The sequence below is a fragment of the Monodon monoceros genome, unplaced genomic scaffold, assembly GCF_005190385.1.
Source record: "Monodon monoceros isolate NGI ecotype Baffin Bay Population unplaced genomic scaffold, NGI_Narwhal_1 Super_Scaffold_21, whole genome shotgun sequence".
NCBI lineage: Eukaryota > Metazoa > Chordata > Mammalia > Artiodactyla > Monodontidae > Monodon > Monodon monoceros.
The window spans coordinates 38,189,145-38,217,119 of record NW_021703778.1 but is presented as its reverse complement, the minus strand read 5'-3'; the positions used below and the strand labels follow the sequence as shown (position 1 = coordinate 38,217,119).

The 27,975-nt window shown below is 51.6% G+C and overlaps 1 protein-coding gene across 1 annotated transcript; it reads right to left on the bottom strand.

Annotated features, from left to right (window-relative positions):
- Positions 1-306: 306 nt before the first annotated feature.
- Positions 307-14,092, bottom strand: MFGE8 (milk fat globule-EGF factor 8 protein). The gene is made up of 9 exons (XM_029239385.1): positions 13,942-14,092; positions 11,106-11,234; positions 10,588-10,719; positions 8,196-8,377; positions 7,638-7,793; positions 6,806-6,950; positions 2,097-2,281; positions 832-987; positions 307-710 (listed from the first exon to the last, which is right to left on the bottom strand). Exons 1-9 carry the CDS (start codon positions 14,012-14,014, stop codon positions 573-575), a joined length of 1,296 nt encoding a protein of 431 aa, XP_029095218.1. The 5' UTR covers positions 14,015-14,092; the 3' UTR covers positions 307-572.
- Between the last annotated feature and the right edge of the window lie 13,883 nt (positions 14,093-27,975).

The following is a 27,975-nucleotide window of genomic DNA, read 5'->3' as shown; positions in this document are numbered from 1 at the left end:
GCTGCCTGTGTACTCGGGGGTGAAGAACCAGCACAGAGGGCCGCCCAGGCCCAGCCACCTCCTCCCCCATCTCTCCACAGACCCACCCCACCCGCTTCTGTCTCTTTCTAGGCTTCAGGAGGAGGGTCAAGAGGGGTCTCCAGGGAGATGAGGGGGAAGTGTCGGGGGGCTAGGTGGAAGCAGCAGAGTGGCAGCATCATGCCCCAGGGCTGAGGGGCAGGAGACCAGCACTCTCCAGCTTGAGGCCTCAGGGCCTATTCCTCCAGGGCCTTGGGAATGGGGGGCGTGGGAGAGGTGCTACGGAAGACCCACGCGCCCTACTTCGCCCTTCCCTGTCCATCCCAGACCCACTCAACTCCCACCGTGCCTAAGAAAATGGGATGGCATGAGGGGTAGGCACCACGGGCACGTGGGAGGGGGAGGGAGGGAGAGACGACTGAAACCCCCGCCCCCAGGTCAGCTACAATCAGGAGGACGGGTGGGAAAGGCAGTAGGTCCCCAGAAGGCCAGGAGAACCAGGAAAGGGGCAGGTGCCCCCACGGCCCTTGCGGTCACTGCAGCCGGGCCTACCACTAACAGCCCAGCAGCTCCACGCGAAGGGTGATGCGGTTGTGCCAGGCCACAGGCAGGATGCGCACAAAGCGAGCCAGGAAAGGCGCCTCAAACATGTTCTTCTTGTGGGAATTATTGTCCATGTTGCCAGGGAAGATCTAGAGACACAGAGGGGGTCAGGAGGGCCCCAGAGCCAGCCTTCCTCCCCTCAGGGCCCCGGATCCCACTCGCAGGGCATCCCTGGAGTGGGGAGGGAAGGGCAGCTGGACACACACTCACCTTGCTTTCCACGGCCCCCTGGTCCCTGTACTCAGTCCAGTTCACACCATCGTCACCATAGGCCACCTTGTAGGCTGCCACATATTGGATGTGGCCAAAGTCTCGGGCCCCCTGGGTGATGATGCCAGTCACTCGCTTCTGAGAGCCCAGGTCAATCTACAGGAAAAAAAAAAATCCACCCCATCTTCTTTGCTTGGACCATCTCCAGTAAGGTGGGAAAAGGCAGACACACTGGGGCATACAATCTAGTTTTGGAAAAACTACTTCACTTGGCAGAGCCTCAGTTTTCCATCTATAAAATGGGCATAAATAATTCCACTTACTTTGTCAGACACTGTTAAGCACTTTGATGCAATGAAGCTCAGATTTCAGAGCCTGGGCTCCAGCCAACTCACTGCCAACCCCTTATAGGATAGGAACAGGGACAGGGGAGGCCATAGCCTACAGGGACATGAACTGCTCCTGAGGCCCCTGCAGGGCTGTCCACAGCCTGACATTGGTCCTGAGGGACTCCAAAGGCAGGCAGCTCCTCACGGAACCCTGCCCCACAGGCTAATGTGCTTGTTGGGGCCTAGAGATGCCCCTCCTGCCCCCCAGTTCCCTGCGCATCCCAGGGAGCCTGCTGGCTGCCCCTGGGCAGGCAGTGCGAAGACCCAGGCTGCAAACCCAACTCACTGCCAACAAGCGGGTGAGCCCCAGGCAAATCCTCACCCTGCCGGGACCCAGTTTCCTCATCTATAAAATGAGCGGATGCTCTGGTTTTCCATGACTCTCCTGTGCTTCCCAATTTCAATGAAATCCAAGGGCTGTCACATGGTGTGTTCTCAGACAGCAAGTTAGAGAGCATCCTCTGAGTGCAGGCAGAGAAATCCTGAGGTGTCCCTCCTCCATCCTGCCCTGCTGTACGTGGGCTCAGCCTTATCACCCTGTGGCAGCCAATGGAGGTGGCCCTACCCCTACACACACACACACACACACACACACACACACACACACACACTCACCACCACCTGGGGCTGGGGGCCTTGGTGGAAGCAGCACCGAGCTCCCCCACCATCCCCCCCTCTGGAGTTACAGAATCAGGAGAAAGGTGGGGATATGAGAGGAAGAAGGAGCAAAGCCGAACACAAACAAGGCCGTGCAGAAACTCCCTCTTGGGAAGCAGAAGCCTGGGTTGGGCCAGGGTCATAGATCCAACAGCCCCACCCAAACCCACCCAACGCCAACCTACCCCAGCCCTGCACCCCAGGGGGAGCCTGACCCACCTGAAGCCACTCAGAGGCACTGTTGGTCTGGGCGGTCCAGGCGTTGAACTTGCCCTGATTATCCAGCCGCGCGTAGGAGGGATACCAGCTAAAGGCACTGAGGCCCCAGGTTTTGTAGAAGCTGGAGGCTGTGATCTGCTTGCTGGGGATGGTGTTGTCCTTCAGGCCTAGGGGTTCGGCGCATCCTGCCAACAAGGCGGGTGCTGTCACCCAGATCTGGGGTCCACAGCCTCCCAGGGGTATAAGCGTGAGGTGGTGAAGGGGAAAGAACTCTGTGGCTCCTGACCGACCTCTGGCATCCTCTTAGACAACAGATGGAAGATCCTTCCACCTTTTAGGGCCAACCATTCTATTAGCTTACTGACAGCCCCACCCACTCCTCAGCTCAGCTCCCACCCAGCACCCCTCACTTGCTCTGCACAGATCACCCACCGCTCTTCTCCCTCTGCACCACGGCAGGCCCTGACCCACCACCTCCACCCTCCTTCAAGGCCTGACTCATGGGACACCTCCTCCAAGAAGCCTGCCCTGACCACCTCACTTGGGTGGGACTTCTCCCTTCTCTGGACTCACAGCACTTCCTCTGTCACTCCTACAGTACAGCTGCTATTCACACTGCTGAGTCCTGGGATAACCATCAAGAGTGCTAATAACAATCATCTCACTGACTCAGTGCTGACTTCAGTCATTTAATCTACCACACAAAAACCGGAACGAAGAGGATATTAGTAACCCCATTCCACAGATGAGAAAACTGAGGCTGAGGAGACATTAAGCATTGTGCCCAAGTCTCACACACACACACACACACACACTCCTCATCACCATGTCACACTGTGACACTATCTCCACCATTCCTGCACCAACCCAGAGCCGTGAAGGCCTGCCTGGTGGTGACCCAGCGATGAGCAGGACAATATTCCTGCTCTCTAGCAGGTGGAAGCAGAAAAGTCAGAATTCCTGGGGCTCAGAAACAACCCTGTATCTCTGCCCCACAGCCCCTCCCAGAGGGCCTTCACACACTCACTACCTGGCATGCTGTCAGAGAGGCCTGGGAGGGCTACCTGAGAAGCTGGCCTTGGTTTCACTCAGGCCTGCTCCAAACACTCAGGAATGTGCTGGCTGTTCTGCACCTGCAGATGGCCAGAACAGTTGGGAACGGGCAGGAGATAAAACTCCCAAAGGAACGATGGGCGTGTCTCACACGTGGCAGAATCACCACTGTACAACTGCCTGTCCCTTTGCAAAGTCAGGAGTGGGAGAGTGGGCTTGGAAAGTGATGGCTCCATCTGGGAGCTGAATATAGTACCCAGTGCTTTACCTCACTGTCTCCCCACACGCTCACTCCCTTGCCAGTAAAGACATTTGCCTCCAGAGTGTGCTGATGCCGACCAATCGTACCATCTCCTCGTGACGGTGGTGCACCAGGTAACCTCTACCCTGCTCCCACAAAGAGAGGCTGCTGGGCTGGGAGGTGGCTCATCCCACGGCTCCAGACCTGGAGGGCCATGAGGCCGGCCCAAGGCTGGAACACTCTGCAGAGGACACCAAGGCATCATTTGCCCATGGGGGACCCTTCTACAGATCAACTGCTTCCAGCAGTTCATGCCCCCATCACTTACGGCATGTCAGACAGCCTTCCACATAAAATGCCCTGGGCGGGGCGCCAAGCCGAGAGCAGGACTGTCAGCTCCACCACTCGCTATGCAGCCCTGGGAAGTCCCTCCCCTCTCTGGTCCTCAGACTCCCCATCTATAAAATGAGGTACCAGAGCAGTGCTTCTCACAGATCACCTGGGGACCTTGTTAATATGAGGATTCTGTCTCAGAAAGTCAAGGGTGGGGCTGGCAGTTTGCATTTCTACAAGCTCCCAGGTGATGCTCATCCTGCTGGTCCATGGAGCTCACTTTAGTAGAAGGCTCTAATCTGCCCAATCCATTGACCCCACCACCCTGATCCAAGCCACCTTATCTTCCCACGTGTCTCTCCCCTCACTCACAGCGGCCCTCTGCCCCCATTCTCCCTATACAGCATAAGGGAGCTCTTCTAGACCCAACTCTAATCGTGTCCTATTAGCACTCCCTCCACAATGGCTGCCCCTTGTTCTCAGGATAAAGACCTGAATCCTTAAAATGGTCTACGTGGCCCCTGCCTGGTCCACCTCTGCCTACCTCTCCAGCCTCATCACCCACCAAGCTACCCCTCATTCTCTAGGCTCCAGCTCCATTGGTCTCCCTTCTATCCTTCACATGCCCCAGCGCCTTCGCATGTGTCAATTCCTTGCCTGGGATGCCCTTTCCAAGTTCTTCACGTGGCTTGATCTCCATCATTCAAGCCTCTACTCAAATGCCATCCAACACAGCAGTCCCCATGCCGTTCCCTCTCTTCACCCCAAGTCACCCTCATCACATCTCCCTCTAATGTTTCCTTCATAGTTCTTGCTGCTATCTGACCTTTCTTTTATTTGATCCTTGTTTCACATCAGCCTCCCTCATTAGAATGCAATTTCCATGAGGTCAGGGATCTCACCAATATTGCTCCCTAGAGCCAGGCACTCAGAAGGAGCTTAATAAATATCTTAATAAATGTCTATCTACTGAGTTAAATAACTAATCAATTCACCAAGGACACCTTGCCCGCTGGTGAAGAGGAATCCTGGTGCAGGGCATGCCCAGAAATGCCCAGACCTCAGCCCCACGCATGTGCACACAGGCACACACCAACACTCTCTCCAGGTGACCGGAATGCCTACAAGGGAAAGGAGATGGTCCAGTCCTTGAGGGAAGCAGACAGAAAAACTTCACTTCCTCGGCTTGCCAGACTCACCCTCTCTTGGCCTTGGAGGTAACTGGCTGTGACAGGCCTAGGCTGGAAATTAGCCAAAGGCTTCAGACTATGACAGTGAGTAGTGAGGGACTCCAGGGAGAGGAGCCCAGGGTGGGGGGCCCCAGACCTGTCTGTGTCCTTTACCAATCGCCTGAATTTCCTTTTAGCAAAAGGCAAAGTCTTTAACTCCCCACTTAAAACAGTTAGGCTTGGGGGACTTCCCTGGTGGTCCAGTAGTTAAGACTCCATGCTCCCCATGCAGGGGGCCTGGGTTCGATCCCTGGTGGGGGAACTAGATCCCACATGCATGCTGCAACTAAGGATCCCGCATGCCGCAACTAAGACCTGGTGCAGCCAAAATAAATAAATATTTAAAAAAAAAAAGAACAGTTAAGCTCAAAAAGCAGTGACCCTGGGAGCAAGAATATGCTGGCTCAAGTTCATACTTAAAAAAAAAGACTAAACCCAGACAGTCACTGAACTGAGCTCTGAGTGGTATTGGGCAGTAACTAAAACGGGATAACAGAAAGAGGTGCCACAGGGGGTGGAAGGGGGAGCAGAGGGTGGGTCTTGGGTTAAGATGAGAAAGACAGCGAGCACCTCTGCTCTGCAGCTCTGCCTAGTGAGCCCTACAGTTCTGCCGGTGGCCAGCAGGTGGCACTGTGGCTGCAAAAAGAGGGAAATATCCAGACCTCAGAGAAGGCAAGGCTGGGCTGAGCTGGGCAGAGACAAGGCCCTCAGCCCAACCTCTGCACCCTGACCTCTCCAGTGGTGAGATTTTTTATGACTCAGAAGAAACCTATCCCCTTCTGGTCCCCCATCCCTCCATCTGAGAATCTCTCCGGAAAGAGCAACAAGAATCACCATCCCCGGGCTTCCCTGGTGGCGCAGTGGTTGAGAGTCCGCCTGCCGATGCAGGGGACACGGGTTCGTGCCCCGGTCCAGGAGGATCCCACATGCCGCGGAGCGGCTGGGCCCGTGAGCCATGGCCGCTGAGCCTGCGCGTCCGGAGCCTGTGCTCCGCAACGGGAGAGGCCGCAACAGTGAGAGGCCCGCGTACCGCAAAAAAAAAAAAAAAAGAATCACCATCCCCAGGGGACTTCCCTGGAGGTCCAGTGGTTAAGACTTAACCTTCCAATGCAGGGAATGCAGGTTCGATCCCTGGTCAGGGAGCTAAGATCCCATATGCCTCTCAGCCAAAAAACCAAAACATAAAACAGAAGCAATATAGTAACAAAATCAATAAAAACTTTAAAAATTGTCCTCATCAAAAAAAAATCTTTAAAAAAAAAAGCACCATCTCCAGCCCTATGACCCTAGAAGTCCCCATGTTTCTCTTGAATGCAGGCTACAGGTTTGGGGGAAGAAACAGTGGATGGGTAGGTGTCAGAAGCCCAGGAATTCAGACCAACTTTTAATACCTACCAGCTGGTGTGCCCCTGATAAACAATTTATCTGGGCCTCATTTTCCTCATTCATTCATTCACTCACTCATCCATCAATATTTACTGAGTGCCTATGAGCCAGGCTCTGTTCTAGGCACTGGGAATGCAGTCGTGAACAAAACAAACTCCTTGCCCTCGTGGAACTGACATCTGCAAAAGAGAACTAATGCTACATGTTCTAGAAGCTCAAGGAACCAATCAGAGTTAATTAAGTGAAAATATTTTGAAAATTGAAGTGGTGTCTTTTTTCCTCTACCAACCAGCAAAGAGCAAACACCTGGGCAGGACTGCTGATGGCCAGATGATCCCTCTTGTGGCCATCTCCTGTGAGAGCCCAGGTTCCTAGGCCTTGCTGCTACCCTACTCAGCTCAGCCTGGCTGAGAAAAGAGGGGGCAGGGAAAGCCATCTCCGAGGATTACAGAGCCTCCAGCACTCACCATTCAACTCACAGCCAAGGAGCTCAAAGCGAAGGGTGCAGCCCCGGTGGCAGATCATGGGCACCAGTCTCACATACTGCACCTCCAGAGGGGTTTCAAACAGGTTGACCTTCAGGCCGCTGTTGTCCACATTACCCATAAATATCTAGGAGAGAAGAGGCAGATTGGAGGAGTGGGTCAGTGTGGGCAGTCCCACTTCCTGGGGTGGTCTCCCCTTCCTCTTTGGGCCTGGAGGCAGAGGTGGGCTTAGCAGAGCCAGGAGGGGCTCAGCCCTTCCTCTGGCCACCTCACAGCCCTCAACACAGATTCCCTTTTTCAGATCTTCCTTGGTCACCATGGGGCCTGGGCATAAAGCCCCGTCTTTTGCACAGGGCCACCTGTGATCTATAGGGTGCCTCCGTGCAAATTAGGGAAAGGTACTCCTTTCTCAAAAGACGTTTTTATAACAATTTTCCCACAGATAGAAGTACACAAACATGACGTGAATGGTGCTGACTTAGTAATGACACCAGTATACAACCTGTATGACTGTACATGGTATCCCTGACGGCTCTGAATGCATCCCATATCTACCACTACCGCCACCCTCAACGAGTCACTGAACCTTTTTGAGTCCCACTATTCTTATCTATAAAGTGGGGCTATTACTTTTAACCACAGAGCACGGGCACAATCTGGGTTTCCCAAATTCTTCAAACCAAGATACACCTGAAAACCCACCTCATGGCCAATCATCCAGGGCACTCTCACCTCATTGGGGGCCCTCAAACGGCGCTGGAGCCCCAGGGGTTGCTGACCACAGCCCTTCTTTAGGGCTCACGACAAACCTCACCTTATCTCCTGACTCCCCTGCACCCTGGATGAACTGGAACTTGCGCCCATTGGTGCTGTAGGCCACCTTGAAAGTCTTCAGGTACTCAGCACTGCCTGCACGGCTAGCACCCTGCGTCACCACACCCGTCACCCGCATCTTCCGCATCAGGTTCACCTGGACCAGGACAGGAAGGACAGAACCCCTATCTCCCAGGTTCTTTTCACCGCCATCACTCCCCCAGCCCAGAAGGAGAACAACCCAAGCAGGACAAATAAGGGCAGCTTTCTCATCCGGCCCTCTCCAGGCTTTGGGCCCAGTGCTCAGGGAAGCACACAAGGACAAGCTTCCAGAGGCCTCGCACAGTGCAAAGAGCCCCTCTACAGCCTAGCGTTCACTCCCCCTCATCCTGCCCATGCACTCCAGGCCCCCCAAAGCTGCCCTCTACTTAAAGATACTTCACCCGTGGGAATCTGCTACCATGCTACCTGGATCCCGGTTATGAATCCTCCCGTGGTGACCCCCATCCCACCTTCTTCATTCCCATCACGCTACGCACCCGAGCCGTCCCTTCCATACCTGGATCCAGGGGCTTCTGTCGTAGTTGCTGGATGTCCATGCGTTGACAATGCCCGTGAGGTGCAGGCGGGCCAGATACGGGGCCCAGCGCTGCAAACCCATGAAACCCAAGTGCATGGACGAGGCGGAGATCTGGGAGTCGGCGATAGCGCCCGTCTCCATACCCAGCGGCGAGGTGCAGACTGAGGGGGGAGGGGGCAGTCAGAGGGCCACCCGAGCATCCGGGGCCCAGAGGACACAAGAACAAGACAGTGTGGCCTCTGCCGGGGACCCAGAGCAGAGACCATGAAGGGACAATGAAGGCCAAGGAGGAGACACCAAGACAAGGTGCACAGTGAGGAAGAGAGGGGCCGGGCAGAGTCACTGGGGGTTGGGACCCTGGGCTGCCAGAAGGTTCTAGGGCAGGCCGGCACTCATGGTACTGCCATGACTGGCAGCTGGTGTCCCCCAGCAGGCTGCAGGAGGTGGTCTCGTTCTTACAGGATATGGAGCAGCAATTATTCGAGGTGGGGGTGGGCTGCTGAGTGAATAGCAGCGTGGCCTCCTCTTCCTTCGTGCCCCCGCCCCATCAGCAGGACCGCCACACCCAGCCCGGTCCCTGGCTCCCCCAGGAGGATGGCTGCGGAAGAAGCGACGCCTCAGACAGCAGTGAACGGTACTCGTACTGCACATAAAGCAAGAAGCACATCTGCCTGGAGGTTTCTAGAATCCCACTGGCAGGAGTTTTCTGGATGGGGTGTGAGTGCCATTCTGCTTTCCCTCATACCCTTTGCCCCTTCTAGCTACTGGTCCTGACCCAGCCATCTGGGAAGCTGCCCCTGGCCAAGCGATGTGGTCCTTGGGGGCTGAGCCTGTGTGCCTGGGGCTCAGCTCCCAAGCAGAGAACCCGGGACAGATCCACTCTTATTCCAAAATCCCAGGCTCACGCCAAGCTCGGTGTCTGACATTCTCGCAGGGAGAGTGAGGCACAAGGGAGGCCATACACCCGAGATCAGAGCCGGCCACTGGCTAAGCAGAGACCTGAAGCCAGGTCTGCTCTGCTCTGTCCTCACAGCCCCCATGCCCACACCCAGAGGGCCCCAAACATGCATTCTTTGGGCCTGTGGGGTCCTGGTGGGCTCCAAGGAAACACACCATGTAACAGATAAGGAGGGGCTGCAAAGGTCTCTCTGGGGGTGTTCCTCCAGCTTTGTGGTTGCCTCCTGCCTTCTGCCCCAGGTGCTGCCATATCCAGCCTGGGACAGACCCCAGGCCGAGAAGAAGAAGGAGGCTAGATGAGTAATCCCCACTCAGGCACACCCAGGGTTACCTGGGCTCCCAGCAGCGTAATTAGTAGGCCCACCTGGCCCCACCCAGGGCTCTGTCAGCTTCGGCGACCCCGCCCCCCCGCATTCCTTCACCCAGTATCTCAGACACATCGGCCTCAGCCCAGGGCCCAGGGCCCAGGCCCTCGGGGCTGTCTCCTCTAAGATGAAGGGCGTCACAGGCACTTCATCTGCTCTCCCCCAGGAGCCGGCTCCCACTGGGCTGGCCCTGCCCTCCCTCCTCCTCCCGGAGCCCAGCCCCACATCTGCCTACAGCAGGACCACCAGCCCCCTGCCCGCAGTGCTCAGTGACAGAGCCACTGGACTGCAGACGTCTGGCACCGCCACCCCTACTCCCCCTACCCCTGCACCTAGACATGGCCTCACGTGCCCCACAGCAGGTGAAGAAGAGTCCTGGTTTGTGGGAGGGACCCCAGCCAGGCCAGGAGGGAGACGCCGTGCACAGACAATGCTGGCCAGGTCTGCCAGGTACCCACCCAGCACCGGTCTGTGGCCACGTGGATGACCAAGCAGGCCAGGCAGGTCAGCCCCTCTGCACACGCAGGGCCTCTGAGCGCCTGACCGTGAGGGGATGACCCAGCCTGCCCAGGCCTCTCCCTCTTCCCAGAGCTCTGTGATGAAGCCAGAGGTCAGACCTGGGCCAGAACTGTCAGACCCTGAGGCTCAAACCTTATTAACTAATCTCCTGGGCCCCAAAAGATTAAGAATCTGTTGGTTTTCCCCTCTTGGTAGAAAAATGTAAAGACTTTACCCTAATGCTGTGTGTCTGGTTCATGGTGACATAAAATAACACTCCCACGACCTCTGGGGTTACCACCAGCCCTCACTCCCCTGCAGAGACATCAGGCCTGGCCTGCAGTCCCAGGAGAGAGGGCCAGGCAGGAAGAAGCCTGGGGAGGGACAACAGGGTCCCCTGCCCCTCCCCCCCCACACCACCCCGGCCTAACTGAGGCTCTGTCCCCTGCCTCAATGCACCCTGACCCAGGAATAAGGCCAGCACACTGCCTGGGCTGCCAGGACTGTGGCTCAGGGTCTGCCCCCTGGAACAGGCACCCCCAGATACTCACCGATCTCACAGTGGATGCCTGTGTAGCCATGAGGGCACTTGCAGATGTACTGGGTGAAGACATCCCCTCGGTGGAAGTCGTCAATCACCTGGCATTCGGCATCATTGTGGCAGGGATTTGGGAAACAGGGACCTGGGGAGAGGGAGGCAGGTGAGATGGGCAGGTGATCAGGAAGGAGCTGGAGACAGGCAGAAGCAGATGGGCCAAGCCCAAAAGGACCCTCCGCCCAAACTTGGCCCACTGCCCACTTCCTCCAACCATCTCGTCCCTCCCCCCTCCCAATCTGCCCAATGGGGCCTGGGCCAGCCTGGAGCCAAGAAGGGTCACGGGTAGGTGAGTCAGCCCAAGTGAAGGAAGCACCCAGCTTTCCAAGTGGCCTGGGAGCTTCCAGGGAAAAGCTGGCGGGCAACAGGAGGGGTGCTGGGGACCAGTGTCCACTTCGGGAGGAGCTCAGCCCAGCAGCCTGGGCTGCAACTGGGAGCCAGTGGGAAGCGGCAGGGATGTCCCAGGGCGGGTACCTCTCTCAGTCTCATTGCATATGAGGCCCGTGAAGCCTTCAGGGCAGAGGCAGTGGAAGGGGGGTTTTCTGTCCTGGTCCAACAAGCAGGTCCCACCATGCAGGCACTGGCTGGAGTCACAGAAGTCACCTGCAATAACAGTTCTGAGTCAGGAACAAGTCGTTCATTGAGTAAATATCTGGGGGGCCAACTACCATGTATGTCCTGGGCCCCTGAGACAGAGAAATCAGATGCAGTCTAGGCCTCAAGAAGCCAGAGGAAAGCGGCAGACAAGTCACCACATAATGAAGAGGGGCCATGAGCTCTGACGGAAGCCTGCATGAGGGGCCAGCAGAGGATGGTTTCTGCCAGGGAGCAGGAAGTTTCAGAGGTGGGGACATTTGAGCTACTTTAAAAGTCAGAGAGGGAGGGACTTCCCTGTCGGTCCAGTGGTTAAGACTCTGTGCTTCCAATGCAGGAGGCACAGGTTCGATCCCTGGTCAGGGAACTAAGATCCCACATGCCCTGTGGCATGGCCAAAAAAAAAAGTCAGAGTGGGAGGGTGTCAGCCTGGGGAATGAGGAAAGAACTTTCTTCAGAAAAGCAGAAGCACAGAGGACATGGTATGCTGGAGAACAGTAAGACATCGCTGAAAAGGGAGACTGGTAGGGACTCTTAAGAATGACAAGTTTAGACTTTTCAGCCTGCAGAACAAGGGCTCTTAACCTTCCTTTAGTCTCCCCACCATTGTCCACCAGGAAAAAAAAGTCAGAGATTCTCAAGCATGAGGTGGGAGTGGGGAAGCCATTTCTTAGTTGGAGATGGAGAATGTCAAGCAAAGGCCATCTGCAGAGATGTGGATGCACTGCCCAGGGTGGGGAGGCATCCTGTAGCTACACAAAGATCCCTCTGGCTCTGTGTGGAAACAGGACGGGAGCAGGTGAGGTAGGAAACCAGGAGAGCATCAGGGAGGCTGTCACAGGCCTCCTGGTAAGACAGGAAGTCAGGCGAAGGGGTGAGGAAGGAGGACAGATTTGAGAAAAACTGGACAACGAGTAGAGGTGTGAAGAGGGCTAAAGAGGACATCACAGCTTCTGGCTGGGGGCCTGGCTGACAGATGTGTACTGTTAGCCTGTCCCCAATCCCTTGACTCGAGTGAACTTCAGCCCACTAGGTCAGCCAGGCCTGCAGAGCACCTTCTAGCTGAACTTAGCATCCCAGAAGGGCTGCCTCAGACCCCACACCCAAACCTGTCATTTGGGGTAAAACATGAGACATCTTTTTTCCTCACTGCAGAGTCAAGCCATCCCAGGCTGGAGGCCCTCCTGAGATCCCAAAGCCCCAGAGACCAGGGCGGGGGCTCCAGGGAAGGGAACACTGTTAATGAGCAGTGGAGGCCTCAGAGCTCCACCTCAGCGTGGGCCTCGGGAGCTTAAGGAGGCTCCCGATGAGCTATTAGTCACTGGCTTTAAATAGCAGGTTAATCCCCTCCCTGACCTGACAGGCGGTGGGCACTGCCACGGCAGAGGCTTGAGAATGGCCAGAGCCCTGGGCTCCCGACCAGGCAAGGTCCAACTCCCCTCTCTCCCCCTCCCAAAGTGCCCTCTCCCTGTACTGCTCCAGGGCAAAGCAGGTGAGTGGGCAAAAGGGAAAGGGAAAGGTCTCCCCTATCTGGCAGGCCCTTGACTGACTCACCTGTGCACTGCAGCTGTGGTACTTCCCCCTTCCCACAAAGCCAGGTCACCCTCCACAAAACCGCCTTTGGGATTTCAGTGTCCTACCCTCTTTGGGAGATTTCCCCAGAGACATTTTGCCAGGGCTCAGGCTCTGGGGCCAGAGAGGAGTGGCAAGGGACTTTTAAGACCCAGCCAGCTCTCCATGTCTCAGGGGAGCTTGGAGAGGCCTTAGGCTTCCACTCCAAGCCTGGGGGTCAGACTGGCACCGGATGGCACAGCCAGGGCTCATCTGGGACCCACCCACCCACCCCCAACTTGCTTCAGCCAATCCTATTTCTATGAGAAAATGATGGAGGGGGTGCCTGAAGAGTCTTTGTCATCTCCCCCCACCCCGTGGGCACCCTTTCCTCAGCCCACTGTGAAGCGAATAGGGCATCCCCATGACCACCCTGCTGGAGGCCCATTTGCCGGCAGGATGCGTCCTAGGCGGGGGAGGAGGACCAAGGAAGATAAAGCAGCAGCCCAAGGCCGCAGGGGGAGGGGGGTAGTCAGGAGCCGCCACCTCAGGAGAGAGCCCTTTTCCAAGTCCCTCCCCAGGCTCCTCGCCCCCTCTTGGGTCCCAGCTGGAGGCCCTTCCATTCCACCGACTCCCCAGCCCTTCGTTTATCTGACCAGACACCTACTTTGAAGCAGAGGATAAAAATTCCAGTGAACTGACCAGCCGCCAGGGCTGGGAAGGGAGTTACCAGGGAAAGTTGGCTGGAGAAGACTTATCAATACAAGAGTCCTAGAAACTTCCTGGTGGAAGGAGCGCGCGAGTCAGACACAGTTCAATGGCCTCATTTTACAGATGGGAAAAGAGAGGCCCAACACAGCGGATTCCTTTGTTCTGTGTAAGCCACATCCCTGGGGGAGGCTGGGCTGTCACCCAGTGTCCCGAGTCCCCGCCCAGCGCTCAAGCCTCTACCACCGCCAAAAGCCCTCCGGCGCGGAGACAGCAGGAGAGGCCGAGAGCACCCCCGCCTCCCTCCCGGGCGCAGCCGGAGAGGTCGCCCCTCCGCTTGGCGCCGGCTCTTTGACCAAGTTTGTAAACAGTGGAAGTAGAGGGAGGGCGCGGCGGCGAACTTCCGAGCGGCGCGGAGAGGAGGGGCGAGGGCGAGAGGGCGGCGCGATCGACTCACCGGAGAAGGCGAAGAGTCCCGAGGCGCAGAGGAGCGCGCCGCAGAGCGCGGCCAGCACACGGGGGCACGGCATGGTGTGGAGATGCGGGCCCGAGACCCGGCGCTTGGGCTGTTCAGACCCGGCGGTTCTCACTCCTTCTCCTGGACGGGAATAAATCAGGCAGCGCAGCACCTCCCACTGGGCCACGTGCTCCGCCCAGGCCCGCCAGAGGCGGACTCGGGGCGGGGCTCCGCGGCTGGGAGGGGATGGGGGGGAACCGAGGGCTCCGCGGCCACCCACTCCAGCTCCGGCCACGCTCGGCATCTAGCGTGGTGTTGGTGGTGACCAGGCCCTGAGTCCTGAGTCGACTGGGCTAGAAAGGGCTCAGAAGGAATTGTTTGTTCTTTGCTTTTTGATTTTTTAACTGTTGGCTTCAGAAAATACGCTAAACCTTATTCATAATAAGAAAAATGCAAATTACGAGTACCATGTTTCAGTTATCAGATTGGCAAGTATCAAATTATTAGCGCACCGTTAGTGCAAGGCTACGGGAACAGGCTCAAGGGAGAAAATGTAAACTGGTTCAAGTTATCAAGAGAGCTGTGTGGTAGTATCTATGAAAATGACAAATGCTGAGACAGTAAGACCTAGCAATTCCACTTACAGGAATTCACTCTACCAAAACTCACACGTATAAAATGACATACACAACGATATCATAGTATATCATAGCGGCATCCTTTGAAATGGTAAGAGACTAAAAAAAAAAAAGGAATCAGCATACTTTTTCTGTAAAGGGCCACATAGAAAATACTTGAGGATTTTCAGGCCATAAAGTCTCTGGGGCAACTATTCACCTCGGCCCTTGTAGCAGGAAAGCACCTCAATATTCCAGGAAATGAGCATAGCAGTTGCTAAAGGGGAAGGTAAGCAGGGTGTTAGGGTGGGAAGAGACTTGCTTGTCATGGTTGACCCTTTCCTAAATGATTCTTTTTTATCGTGTGCAGGTATTACATATTTACAAAAAATAATAATAATTTTAATAATAGTGTTCTAGTCAGACTAGACACAGGAAAAAAAAAAAAAAGAGCAGCCAGATATCTCCCCTACCAGGTATGTTGATACCTAAGTTGGGACTAGAGTCAGACATAACTACTGGCAGGAGGCCCTTCTTAAAACTATTCAGAAGGAAAATCACTACCTATGATCAACTCAATAGCCACAGAAAACGCATTTGGTAAAAAACCCCTTCGTGATAAAACAATCAACAAACCAGGAGTAAAAGGGAGCTTTCTCACCTCATATAGAATATCTATGAAAAACTCACAACTAATATCACACTTAATGGTGAAAGACTGAATGTTTCCCCTACAATCAGCAACAAGATAAAGAGATCTGCTCTCACCCCTTCTATTCAACACTGCAATGAACGTTCTAGCCAGGACAATTAGGCAAGAAGTAGAAATAAAAGACATCGAGGTTGGAAAGGAAGAAGTAACGCTATCTCTGTCTCTATTCACAGATGACACATTCATATATAGAAAAATCTAAAGAATCCACACACCAAGAAAAAAAAGTCTATTAAAACCAATAAATGAGTTGAGCGAGGTCACAGGATACAAGGTTAATGTACAAAAATCTTGTGTAGTTTTTACACGGGAAATGAACAATACAAAAATGTGATTAGAGTTCAGTGGGATGGTATCTCCTTGGCCTGAATACCTTCTTACCCAGTACTAGATAATTTCAGGTCTTAGTTAGTGCTGCAAAGACAACACAACAATATGATGTGATTTGAATAAGGAGGAGGAAAGGGGGACATGTTTAAACAGGGTGGCCCAGAAAGGCCTCTTTAAAAAGGTAATTTTCACACTGACCCTGAATAAGAAGCCAGCCTTAGAAGGATCTGAGGAAGCAAAAGCTCTGAGAAAGGAACAGAACAGAGAGCTCAGAAATTGACCACAATGTATACACCGATATGGTCAACTGAATTTTGACAAAGGTGCCGTGGCAATACAATGGAAAAAGGATGGTTCTTTCAATTAATGGTACTGGAAGAATCAGATGTCTATATGCCAAAAAAATAATAAAAACAAAGTTAAACTTCACATCTTATACAAAATTTAACTCAAAATGGATCATAGACCTAACTCTAAAATGGAAAACTAGAAAACTTCTAGAAGAAAGTCTGCATGACTTCTGTTTGGGTGATGAGCTTGAAATGCAATACTAAAAGCAGGATCCATGAAAGAAAAATTGATAAGTTGGACTTTATCAAAAGTAAACAGTTTGCTCTGTGAAAACACTGTTAAGAGAATTAAAGACAAGCCTCACACTAAGAAAACATTTGCAAATCACATATGTTGTAAAGAACATGTATCCAGAATAAAGAACTGTTAAAACTCAAAAATAAGAAAACACACAATCCAGCTTTTTAAATGGGCAAAAAATCTAAACTGACAAAGGAGATAAATGGATGGTAAATAAGCATATGAAGAGATGCTCAACGTAATTTTTCACTAAGAAAATAAAAATACAAACAACCATTTAATACCACTGCAGACCTACTGGAATGGCTAAAATCCAACAAAACTTGATCATACCAAATGCTGACAACGATGCAGAGCAACAGGAACTCTCATTCACTGCCCATGAGGCTGCAAGATGGTACAGCCATTTTGGAAGACAGTTTGGTGGTTTCTTATAAAGTTTAATATAGACTTACCATATGTCCCAGGAGCAGTTACACTCTAGATGCTTACCCAAGTGAATTAAAACATATGTCAACATGAAAACCTGTACACAAATGTTTACAGCAGCTTCATTCATAGTCATCAAAAACTGGAAGCAGCCAAGATGTCCTTCAATAGGTGAATTGGCAAACTGTGGTGTAACCATATGATGGAATAGTTATCTGTGATAAAAAGTACTGAGATATTGATTCACACGACAACACGGATGAATCTTAAACGCGTTTTGCTAAGATAGAGAAGACAGACCAAAAAAGCTAAATGTTATATGATTTCATTCACATAACGTTCTGGGAAAAGTAAAACTATAGGGATGAAAAATGGATGAGTGGTTGCCAGGGGTTTGGGGAAGCAGGAGTGGTTAACCGCAAAGGGGAAGTATGGGGGAGTTTTTAGGTGATGGAATATTCTGTATAATACTAGGATGGTAGATACATGATGCTACCCAACTGCCAAATCCATAGACACTATAGCACAAAGAGTGAAATTTAACATATGCAAATTTAAAAAAATCAACCAGGATGCTGGGGGGCACCAGATTGTGACAAAAGAATCTAACTTTATTGCAAATGTATGACAAAACATCAGTGAGAGTTGCTGTTATATGAGGAGAGAAGTGGAGTGGAGAGGAACTGACCTAAGTAACTTTGGAAAACAGTGTTTTGACTGGAAACTATAAGGCTAAAGACAAACGGAACTGTACATAATCCCTGAAACCTAGTCAGTAAAGTCAATAAAAGTCACTAAAACTGTTTTTCATGGGGATTCTGGTTAACATGCACATGTATGCTGGGGCTTAAACAAGTAAGTAAATGGATGGTTGATGGTAGGAGTCAGACTTCTCACTGTTGGAGAAGGAAGTTACAGATAAGCAAGGGAGGAGGCTGGAATAATCCACATGGTACTACATTAATCAGAGATACCAGTAGGACTTCGTGTTTAACTTAACCTAGATACAGACGGGTAGGTACAGAAATTATTATAGATATGTGTGTATACAAGGGTTATAATACATATGTTTATTTCCTAGCTCTGTCTGCTGAGAGGGACTAGAAACAGTGACACCCTGGTAGCAATGAGCACCTCAGTGCTCAGACCTTGGTCTCCAATACCATTCGCCAATAAAAGGGATGAGAGTTCCTTGGAGAAATGGCTGTTTCTAGGACAGGGAGAATGTAAGATGAGCCTGGAGCATCCAGAAAGTGCTCAAATGCTCTCCAATGACAGCAGCTATGTATGCATTGGGAGACAGATTGGTGTTATAGGCAGTGGGGTCCCTGTGACTGGAGAGATTTAAGCAAAGGGCATGTGTCAGGGGGACAGTGTTTGAGAGGCACAGTGAGGACAGGTGATCTCTGAGGTCTACGCTCTCTCTAAGATGCCGGTTTACAATTACGTATTTGTCAACACTGCCCAACTCCATCCAGGTGGAGAGGAAGGAAGAGTTTGCCTGGTCCAGCCCCTCCTCTTCTGCTCTCCAGCATCTGTGAATGCAGGCGTCACATGGGCTGGAGCAGAATAGCACAGCAGTCCCGTCCTCACACTCTCCAAATGCACACCCCCTTTCCAAGACCACATGCTCAAAGCACACATCATGATCTATGAGCAAATATCTCAGCCCAGGGAATGAACAACCTTCTTTTGTTTTTAAGCCAAAGGCCAAGGGCCAGGGGCCAGCGCTGGAGAATAAATATGCTTTCAGTTTAAAAATGTAAAAGTGTTTTCTCTCTGAAACCAAATGGGTGGGCCAAATTCTGAGGTTCCTTTATGTGATTTTCCTCACTTCTGTTGGGACTTCTGTTGACCACTGTGCTCACTAATTTCCCTGGTGACTCCCTCCACCCTAACTAATTTCCCCTTCTCTGAACTCCTGAAGCTCCGACGCTCAGAGCAGCCAATGGTCCTGTGCACAGTTGAGTGGCACCCTGTGATGCCTCCCCACCTGGTTTGTCTGCTCCTCTGAGACAGGCAGTTGGGTGTTTTACAGAAGATTTAGACCTGGGACCTGGATTTGAGCTCCAGCTTCCCATCTTAGGTGCCTGGTGACTCTACTAAGCTGCTAATCAGGCACATTTATTTTCTTCATTCAAAGTTTGCTTCCTTTCCTCCTTCCCAGGAGGTCAGTGGCATGAAAGGAAGTTGCCGTGCTGGTCCAGAGCAGTTCTACGAGTGAGCATCTTGTGTGGAAAAGAAATATACCCACACCGGGGTTGGGGATTTGGTCTGCAGAGCAGAAAGGACGTGGAAGAAATGCCTTGGAAAGATCTATTTTTAAAGGGCTCTGCTCAAAGCCAGCCGGACATCTGGACAACCCATCTCTTGCCTGCGTCTAGAGCAAGGCCATTTCCGGAAGAATATCAAGTCCTTTCTTGGAAATCAACCCAGGGATGGTTGAAGCCAGAGCCCCAGGTTGGGCAGGGTCAAGGGGTGGTTAGTAAAGCACAGGCCCAGGAGGGTTTGTCACGGGCTAACCTCACCCCCATCCCCCACCCCCAAGCAACACTCTCTCATCCTCCAGCTGAAAGGACCTCCCTTTAAGGGTAGGGGTTCCTTGTCTCTGACCTGTCTTCTTTCTCCTACTGCTGCCCCCTTTTCAAGTCAGCAGCCCCAGGAGAATTTGTCAGACACTCATTTTGCCATTTCTTCCAAGAAAAAGTCAACCCTCTTGTTAAAAAAAATGAGACAACAGGTCCAAAATGGAATCACTTGTGTTAAAGCCCCATTTTAGCAAACCAAGACTTAATACCTAACCTAATTGCAGTTACAACCTCCCCCAGGAATGTAATCTTTAACCAACCTGAAATTACCTGGTCAGCACTAATGAGATATTCCATTCCCCTTAGGAGGGCAACCTTGCCTGAAACAATGCATTTTTTGCTAATAATTTCCTTTTTCTGCCCCCTCTCTGCCTTTAAAAATCTTTCCTTTTCTCCAGCTCAGCAGAGCTCCTTTCTACTTGCTACCTGGGATGCTGCCCAATTTATGAATCGTTCAATAAAGCTAATTAGATCTTTAAAATTTACTTGGTTGAGTTTTGTTATTTAACTCTCAATGAACTGAGTAGCAGACTTAAAATTTCTGATTGCTTGCTCCAAACCTACTACTCTGTAGCTCTGGCCCCAAAACCTCTTAGTACTCAACTCGCAAGTCCTAGCAGATGTCAGATGAACTTTTGTAAAGTTGCCAAGTGAAGAAGTTGGTCTACCCAGTCTTTGCCAGGCTCTAAGTATGCTGCTGAGCCCAGAGGGACCCCAGCTTAGCTGTACGGGGCAACCTTCTCACCAGAGAGGGGAATTTGGACCACATCTCCTGCCCCAATCCCCGGTGTCACACGTGCTTTGCCACCAATCAACATCCTCCCTACCTAATCCCTACTGTGTTCATTCAGTCATTCAAAAATATTTATTGAGCAACTGCCAAGCCAGGTGGTGTGAGGGCCCATTCAGAACCTCAGAGTTGGTATAGAGATTATTTTAAGCTGAAGACATCTGAAACTCAGTAGATGCAGAAAGAAGCCTTCTTGGAGCTTCCCGATATGACTAAAAGCAGAAAATTTTGAGAAATGAGGATTGCCATAAATGCCCTCTTTGGGGTGGGTCTGCTCCCAGGAAGAGACCAAGAGTAAACCTACCATAAACCCCTCTCTGGAGGAGTTTTAGGGCTCTGAAGAAGACAGAAAGACCACTCACACCTTTTCAGACAAATATATCACAAACATTCTTATGTCCCCTTAGTTCTCCTAGAGAAACCTATTCCTTCCATAGGAGTCTTTTCTCCCTCTACCCTCTCCCCTGCTAAGTTAATACACAACCCCTAATTGTAACCCCCCTTTGAGTTACTCACCACTGGGCACTCCTGTGTGTAAATAAATTCTTGTTAATCTGTCTTTTGTCAGTTTAATTCACAGGCCCTCAGAAACAGATCATAAAAGGATAGAGGAAAAGTTTTTTTCCTTGTCAACAATGGTTTCTAATGAATCTTGTTTTACCCTCCAGTTCTCAACAAGACCTGGAGCTCCTAAAGCCCTTACCTAGCACTGCCAATCTCTTGATCCTAAAACATTAAATCCTTCTCAGGGGACCCTTGTGGGGGGGGGGGTGTGCCAGTTCCTAGCCTTGCACCCCTCCCATCCTCACTCTCCAAGTGTTTGCTAATCTCAGCTGAGGAACTCCCTGAGACACAGGCCTGGAGCCAGAATCTACTCCTTCCCCAGCATTTCCACAGGTCTAAGCTATTTGTCTTTCTAGAATTAAGATTCTAGAGTCTATTTGTCTTTCTAGAATCTAGAATACTGATTAATGCCCTGGGGACTCCTGACAGTGTGGTGGCCTTTGGCTGGGGAAGATTTGGCCCACCAAGCCCAGACCTGTTCAAGGTCTCACGAGCAAGGCGACTTGCAGAAAAGCCTCTTCATTTTCCCACTAATCCAGTGCATCATTGCTGAATCAGATACTCCCAGGTTTCCAAAGGGCAAACATTCGTTCTCAGAAATAGCACCACCCAACCCTTAAGGAGGACAAAACAATGTCCCTAAGGACCCTCAGATACTGAGTTAGAACTTCACACCACCCCGCCCCCAGCCCCTTGGGCTGCCAGGATGCGGAAGCAAGCGTCCCAGCCAGAACAGACTCCTTAAAGGCTGCACTCAGCTACACACACAAAGAGCCGGCTGGAGCTCTGAAGTGACTGCTTGTAAAGGCGCAATTGCATCCTTAACGGAGGGTGGCCCTCCTCCTCCTTCGCCCCTCTATCTCGGGGGTGGAGGGGGGGTTAGGGGGGAGATCGTTCTTCCGGTGATCTTTGTGTTTGGGAATGTAAAGCTGAGATGTCCTAAGGCATCCAGGAAGTTGGCAATAAAGCTCCTGAGAGCCATTTGATCCATACAGATAGATGTGAAAATCATCAGCTCTAAGGTGGCAACCCAGGATGTGAAAATGGGGACGTTCACTTGGGGGCAGACGCAGGAAGAAGGCAGAACCTGCGTGCTTTCACCTGCCCAGCTCTGCAAAGATGCTCTCCCTCACCTCAGCCCAGCTTCCCCAGATACTTGGAGAAGAAGGGGCAGGAGGAAATTAAGAGGTTTTGAGTGCCTGCTGGCCCCAAGGCAACATTAGCACACGAGAAGGCCATGGAATTCTGAGTCCTCCAAAGTGAGATGGAACCTGTGGCTCTGCCATTTTTGTGGTGGGGTAACCAGGACCAGCTACATGATGTGCGGGGCCTAGTAGCCTGCAGGAGGCCCTGTCAGATTCATCAAGGTGAGAGTCAGCTGTTTAGGCAGACCTTTCGCATCACCTCTAAACTTGACTTTGCTGCCTTATTATATTTACTAAAAGACCTCTTTTCTATTAGGAGGGGAGGGACTCCTCAAATTACTAGCCACAGTTGATCCAGATTACTTATCCACCCTTGCAAAGTGACCCTGGAAAGTTACAGATGATTCACTGAATTCTCCATCCTCACGCTGAGCATTTAGTAACTTCCAGGCTGGTGCTGAGTTCCAAAGGGACATAAACGCGACCAGAAGGGGCTCAAAGCCAAGTGGGAAAGCAAGCTTATCCAAGGCTAACAAGGCAGATGGTGACAGGGATCCCGTGACACACTCTAGCAAAGACCACAGTGGGTCTCAGAGACCGGACAAACAGCTGGAATCGCACACCGCACACTCCATGCCTGTCTCCATAAGGCCTCCCAGCTGCAGCTCTAAAGCCTTTCAACGCCAGGGATCTCAGCAGAACTCTGAGAACCCATTTCCTCTTTGAAGTAGCAAGTGGATGCCCACTAGTTGCCAGACCTCCCTGATGAATGTGGAGGGAAGAGTGTCTCAAAGCCCTCCCCCTTCAACGTTAGCACTGGCACCTGGCTCCTGTGTCCTCACAGTGACAGTCCCCAGTTGGCTTCCCCAGCACTTCCGAGAGAATTCTTGCAAACCTGCTGTCCTGCCACTGCCATCCCCCCTGCCCCAACCAGAGAATCGACAGGCCCTTTCTTGCCCACACCAATCACCCTGACCATTTTCCCCACTGCTGCTACTGAAATCTCCGGCCTGCGTGACCTCAAGCTGCCACCAGCAGCCCCTTGAAGTGGGCTCGGACCACATCGTGCTGCTCAGTTGTCAGGGGGCAGGCCCTATACTCCAAACACTGGATGCCCCTCCTTGCCATCCCTCAAAGGACAGACTCACTGCTGAAGATGCCTAGGGGTATGTCTCCCTAATGCCAGTTTAAGGGCCCGCTTCCCCCGGGGGCGAGTGTGGACCCCAGGCAACACAAAGCCCTCTCCTCTCCCCACCCTCCAGCAGGCCCCCTATTTCTGCTCTTCCAGCCAAACTTCCCCCATAGAGACTCGGGCTGTAGCCTGCCCCCGTCCCCGCTTCATCTGGCCTCCCCCGCAGTCATCAGATCTCCTCATTGTGCCCATTTCACAGTTGGGAGGACAACCCAGACAAACCTCCCACCTGCTGTTTGCTTGGGCACATAGCTGCTGGTGTTTTGCTTGGAAGCCCAGGCTCTGAGGGCAAAAAGAATAGATCCTGGTTTCCGACACTGGCTCTCCTAGGAAGAAACCTCATCAGAACCGTCAGCAGTGGGCAGCTCCCAGGCTCCAGCCCGGCCACCCTCCCTCAGCCAGCGAGCTTGGACGGGAGCAGGCTCCCTGGGAAGCAAGTGCACCGGAAGGAAGCCGCCTGCAGCCTCCCAGTGGACCTTTCAGACTGAGTGTTGTTGAGGAGCAGAGAGCCTGAGGGGCAGCAGGTGACAGAGAGGCCACCAATGGGGCTCTTTGTAGGGAAAAGCAGAGAAACACACTTAACTCCAATGACATTTCCTCATCAGCCAGGCTAGCCAGCTCTCTCTGGCCTCCTACCCCCATGCCAACCCCAGAAGTCCGCTTGGCGCAGACCATGGGCACGGAGAGTTCCTTCCCAGCACAGCAATTAGATCCAGACATGGAGCAGATGCACATTCCCAGGGAGGCCAGGTCCCCAGGCCTTGGCAGGGATCCCTGTGGCTGCCCATCGCCGGCAAGGCCATCAAAAGGAGGTAAGGCGTGGGAGCCGGGCCCTTGGAGGGACCACCACAGGACCCGCCGAACTGCCATCAGGTCTTGGCAGGAAGAGAAAACGTTTTTGCTCTTATAGAGAGCAGAGAGAAAGGCAGCATGGCCGGACAGGCCAACTTCTGCCAGTCTTCAGGGGGAGGAGAACAAAACCCTTTTATCTCCAGGTCCTAGAACCTTCTGTCAGGCTGGGCCACTGGTTGGTTCTTTCCCAGCTCTCTTGGCACCGGGACGTATGGCAATCAGAGCTGCCCAGGCCCATTGAGGAAAAGCCCTGAATAGGCACACCCAGGAGGCCCAGGCCAGTGGATGCTCCCTCCCAGAATCAGCACAGGCTTTGCATTCAAAGAGACCTGATTAGCCATCCAGGCTCTGTAACCCCGGGAATCTCAGTGTCCTCTTATTTAAAATAATGAGGGGAGGGTATATTGCAAAGTAAAGGAGGTGAGGAGCAGACTGCATGGATAGTGTGACACCACTGGAGAAGGCGGGGGAGGGGACATGATATTTACACACGTTTGCTTGTGTGTGCATGAAGCGACTCTGGAAGGATAAACAAAAAATTGCCGCTAGGAAAGGAAATTGGGTGGCTGAGGATCAGGGGAGGGAGGGAGACTTTTCAGAGTGTACTTTTTGGAACTTTAAAGTTTTGAATTGTTTCAATTACTATATATTAAAAAATAGAATTTGAATTAGAAAACAGCACCCAAGGGTAGCAGTGAGTACCTCGCTGGATTGCTGTGAGGGTAAAGTGAGTTAACATAAATAAAATGCCAGCAGGATGCCCAGTGCGTGACAGGAAGTGGTGTTAAGAGTGTGGGGTTTACAAAGCACACGCACGCACACACACACACGCATGTGCACTGGCTCGCACTGCTGAACAAGGAACGGTGCAGAGCAGGCACGGGTGTGACCCTGAGGTCCAGAAGGGACCTGTCCAAGGTCTCACAGCTAAAAGTGATGGATGGCAGATCTTGGACTGGAATCCTGTTCCCAGGGGCCTTGGGAACCTTTGTAGAAACTAGAAAAACTATTAAGATCTTTGGAGACACTGGCACCAAGTAAAAGTCAGACCCTTCCATGATGACCTGGCTTTCAAGGTCAGCCTTCAGAAGAGCAAGGGGCCCAGGCCCTGGCTGAACAAGGCAGGACTTTGGGCTGGGGCCTAACGGCAATGAGGTTGGATCCAGAATCTAGCCTCCTGACAGACCAGGTTCACCCCAGAGGCCCATTTGCAGAGGGAACACATTTCTATCTGTGGTTTCTCCTCCCAACTCCAAGCTCGGCATCAGCTGGAGATGAACCTTTTCAAAATGCCCACACTCCCTTCCCCACTTCTCCACTGACATTGCATGCCCAGTTAGTTCTAGCCATTCAGCTGTGCCTTGGGGACATCAAGAGGTCTAAGGCACCTCTTAGAGCTTCTAGCTTAATCTGAAGATAGGTCAGGAACAAAGAGGTTAAACGCAGACTAGTATATGTTCTTGGAGTCCTGGCCCTGCCGCTTCCCAGCTATGTGGCCTCAAGTCAGATACTACACTGCTTTCAGCTTCCACTTCCTTGTCTGGAAAATGGATTTGATACAAGCAGCTGCCTGGCTTGTTTTGAGGATTAAATGAGATAATCCATAGAAGGCATGTAAACTGTCCAGAGGAAGCACCTGACCAATAGCTCTATCAGCTACTATTGTTTTGCAAGAGAGAAGGGGAGAAGAGGCATTTCAAGACAGAGAGGACCAAAGGTTGGATGACTGGTGTAAGTCTATACTGTATAGTTGGGATTGCCAGGGGTGATCTAGCCCCATGAGGAAGTAGATCTTAAATTGAGCCTTGAAGCAGAGAAAAAAAGGAGAGGGTCTTCCACAAAGGAGGATCAATGACAGCAAAGATATGAGTTGAGAATGAGTTTGGTGTATTCGGCTGGGGAGACCAAGGCAGCAGGCTCTGTCTTTGGGGAATTGGCCCCTCATCCTCCAGATGAGAGTACTGGGGTCTAAAGCCAGCCTCTGCAGTCCTCCCCTAGCAGCATCCAGGATGGGCCAGAGGTCACCCAGAATTCTTGCTCGCAACTCATTGGTGTCAGTTTACCTCTTCCCTTTGGGGCCAGCTGCTCAAATTTAGAGTCAGGATGTTCCATTCCCACCCCTGGGCAAGACCAAGGCAATGCGTACAGGTGGCCTGATCCTGTGCCCACTGCCCTCGCATTGACTCTACCCCACACAGGAGCATGGCTTCACAGTGGTCAGACTCTTCCCCGGTTGGGCAGTCAATAAAACTGAGCAACATCTTTTCACAAGAATTACATGCTCCTTATCAGGACTTTAGAAAATATGGAAGCATTTTAAGAAGGAAAGAAACAATATCTTAATCCTCTAACCCAGAAGGAACCACATCATCATTCGGCCACCTGTGTTCTTTTTATCTTTGTCCTATGGATGCAATTTTGACAAAGTTAAAAATTGTGCCATGTGTGATAGGCAGCCTTCTAAAATGGCCCTCATTGACCCCCACCTCTGGGTGGTCACACCCTTGTGTAATCTCCTCCGCTTGGGTGTGCACTGGATCTGGTGACTTGCTTATAATGAATATAGTATGACAAAAGTGATAGAATGTCATTTTCTTTTTTTTTTTTTTTTTTTACTTTGGCCACACCACTCAGCTTGTGGGATCTTAGCTCCCCAGCCAGGGACTGAACCCACACCTCAGCAGTGAAAGCATGGAGTCCTAACCACTGGACCGCCAGGGAATTCCCAGAATGTCATTTTCAAGATTAGGTTATAAAGGACTGAATTGCATCTTGCTGGCACTCTCTCTCTCTGGCTCTTCTCATATGCTTGCCCTGATAGAGAGGGCCACCCAGCAAGGAACTGAGGGCAGCCTCATCCCAACAGCCTTGAGGTCCTACCGACAGCCATGTGAGTGAGCTTGGAAGCAGATCCTGCCACGGTTGAGTCTTTGGATGAAACCACAGCTCTGATTGACACTTTGTAGCTTCTCAAGGAACTCAGAAGCAGAGGACACAGCTAAGCTGTGCTCAGATTCCCAACTCACACAAACTGTGGGATAATAAATGTTTGTGTTGTTTTAAGCCACAATGTTTTATAATAATGTGTTATGCCTTGATATATAACTAATAAACTACATATATAATTTTATAAACTATTTTTAAAGCCTAAACTAATGATGTAAGTATTCTCCTATGTTATCATAACTCTGTAAACATCACGTCGGCTTGTTGTCCAATTCTTCATCCATGATTTGTTAACCATTCTGCTATTGTGGAACATTTGAATTATTTTCCAGTTTTTACTCTGTAGTTGACACTTTTATGCATAAAGCATCATCCTTAAGATGATTTCTTCAGAGCAGATTACCATAAGAATGATTGGGTCAAAGAGTATGACACAGGGGCTTCCCTGGTGGGGCAGTGGTTGAGAGTCCGCCTGCCGATGCAGGGGACACGGGTTCGTGCCCTGGCCCGGGAAGATCGTACATGCCACGGAGCGGCTGGGCCCGTGAGCCATGGCCACTGAGCCTGCGCGTCCGGAGCCTGTGCTCCGCAACGGGAGAGGCCGCGACAGTGAGAGGCCCGCGTACGGCAAAAAAAAAAAAAAAAAAGAGTATGACACAAGGACTTCCCTGGTGGTCCAGTGGTTAAGACTTCATCTTCCAGTGCAGTGGGTGAGGGTTCGATCCCTGGTTGGGGAGCTAAGATCCGACATACCTCATGCCCAAAAAAGAAAAATAAAACATAAAACAGAAGCAATATTGTAACAAATTCAATAAAGACTTTAAAAATGGTCCACATCAAAAAAAAATCTTAAAAACTAAAAAGAATATGATACATATCATTTAATAAGATGAGTTCTGATAAACTCACCACCCTATCTCTTTAAGGTACAGTTTATTCTCTTTTAAACCCTGGATCTTGACAAAGTTGCCGTAAGTTCAGGCTGAGACCCAAGGTTTTGGCTGGGGTTACAAGTTAAGGTCTTAGAGAAGCCATAAAACAAGAGGTTCAGGTTCAGTTGTTGTTTTGTTTTGTTTTTCAAGAGCACTTGGTACTGAAGATGACCCAAGGTCACCTTCTAGGTTCTGTTTACCACAAACTCCAACTGTATGTCTCAGCAAACCAGTCTCTTAGGGTTCCCATCTACTGCTGTGTGACCTCGGGCAAATTACTTAACCTCTCTGTGCCTCAATGTCAGATACAAAAGTGTGGAGTAAAAATAACTTGTACATCACAGGG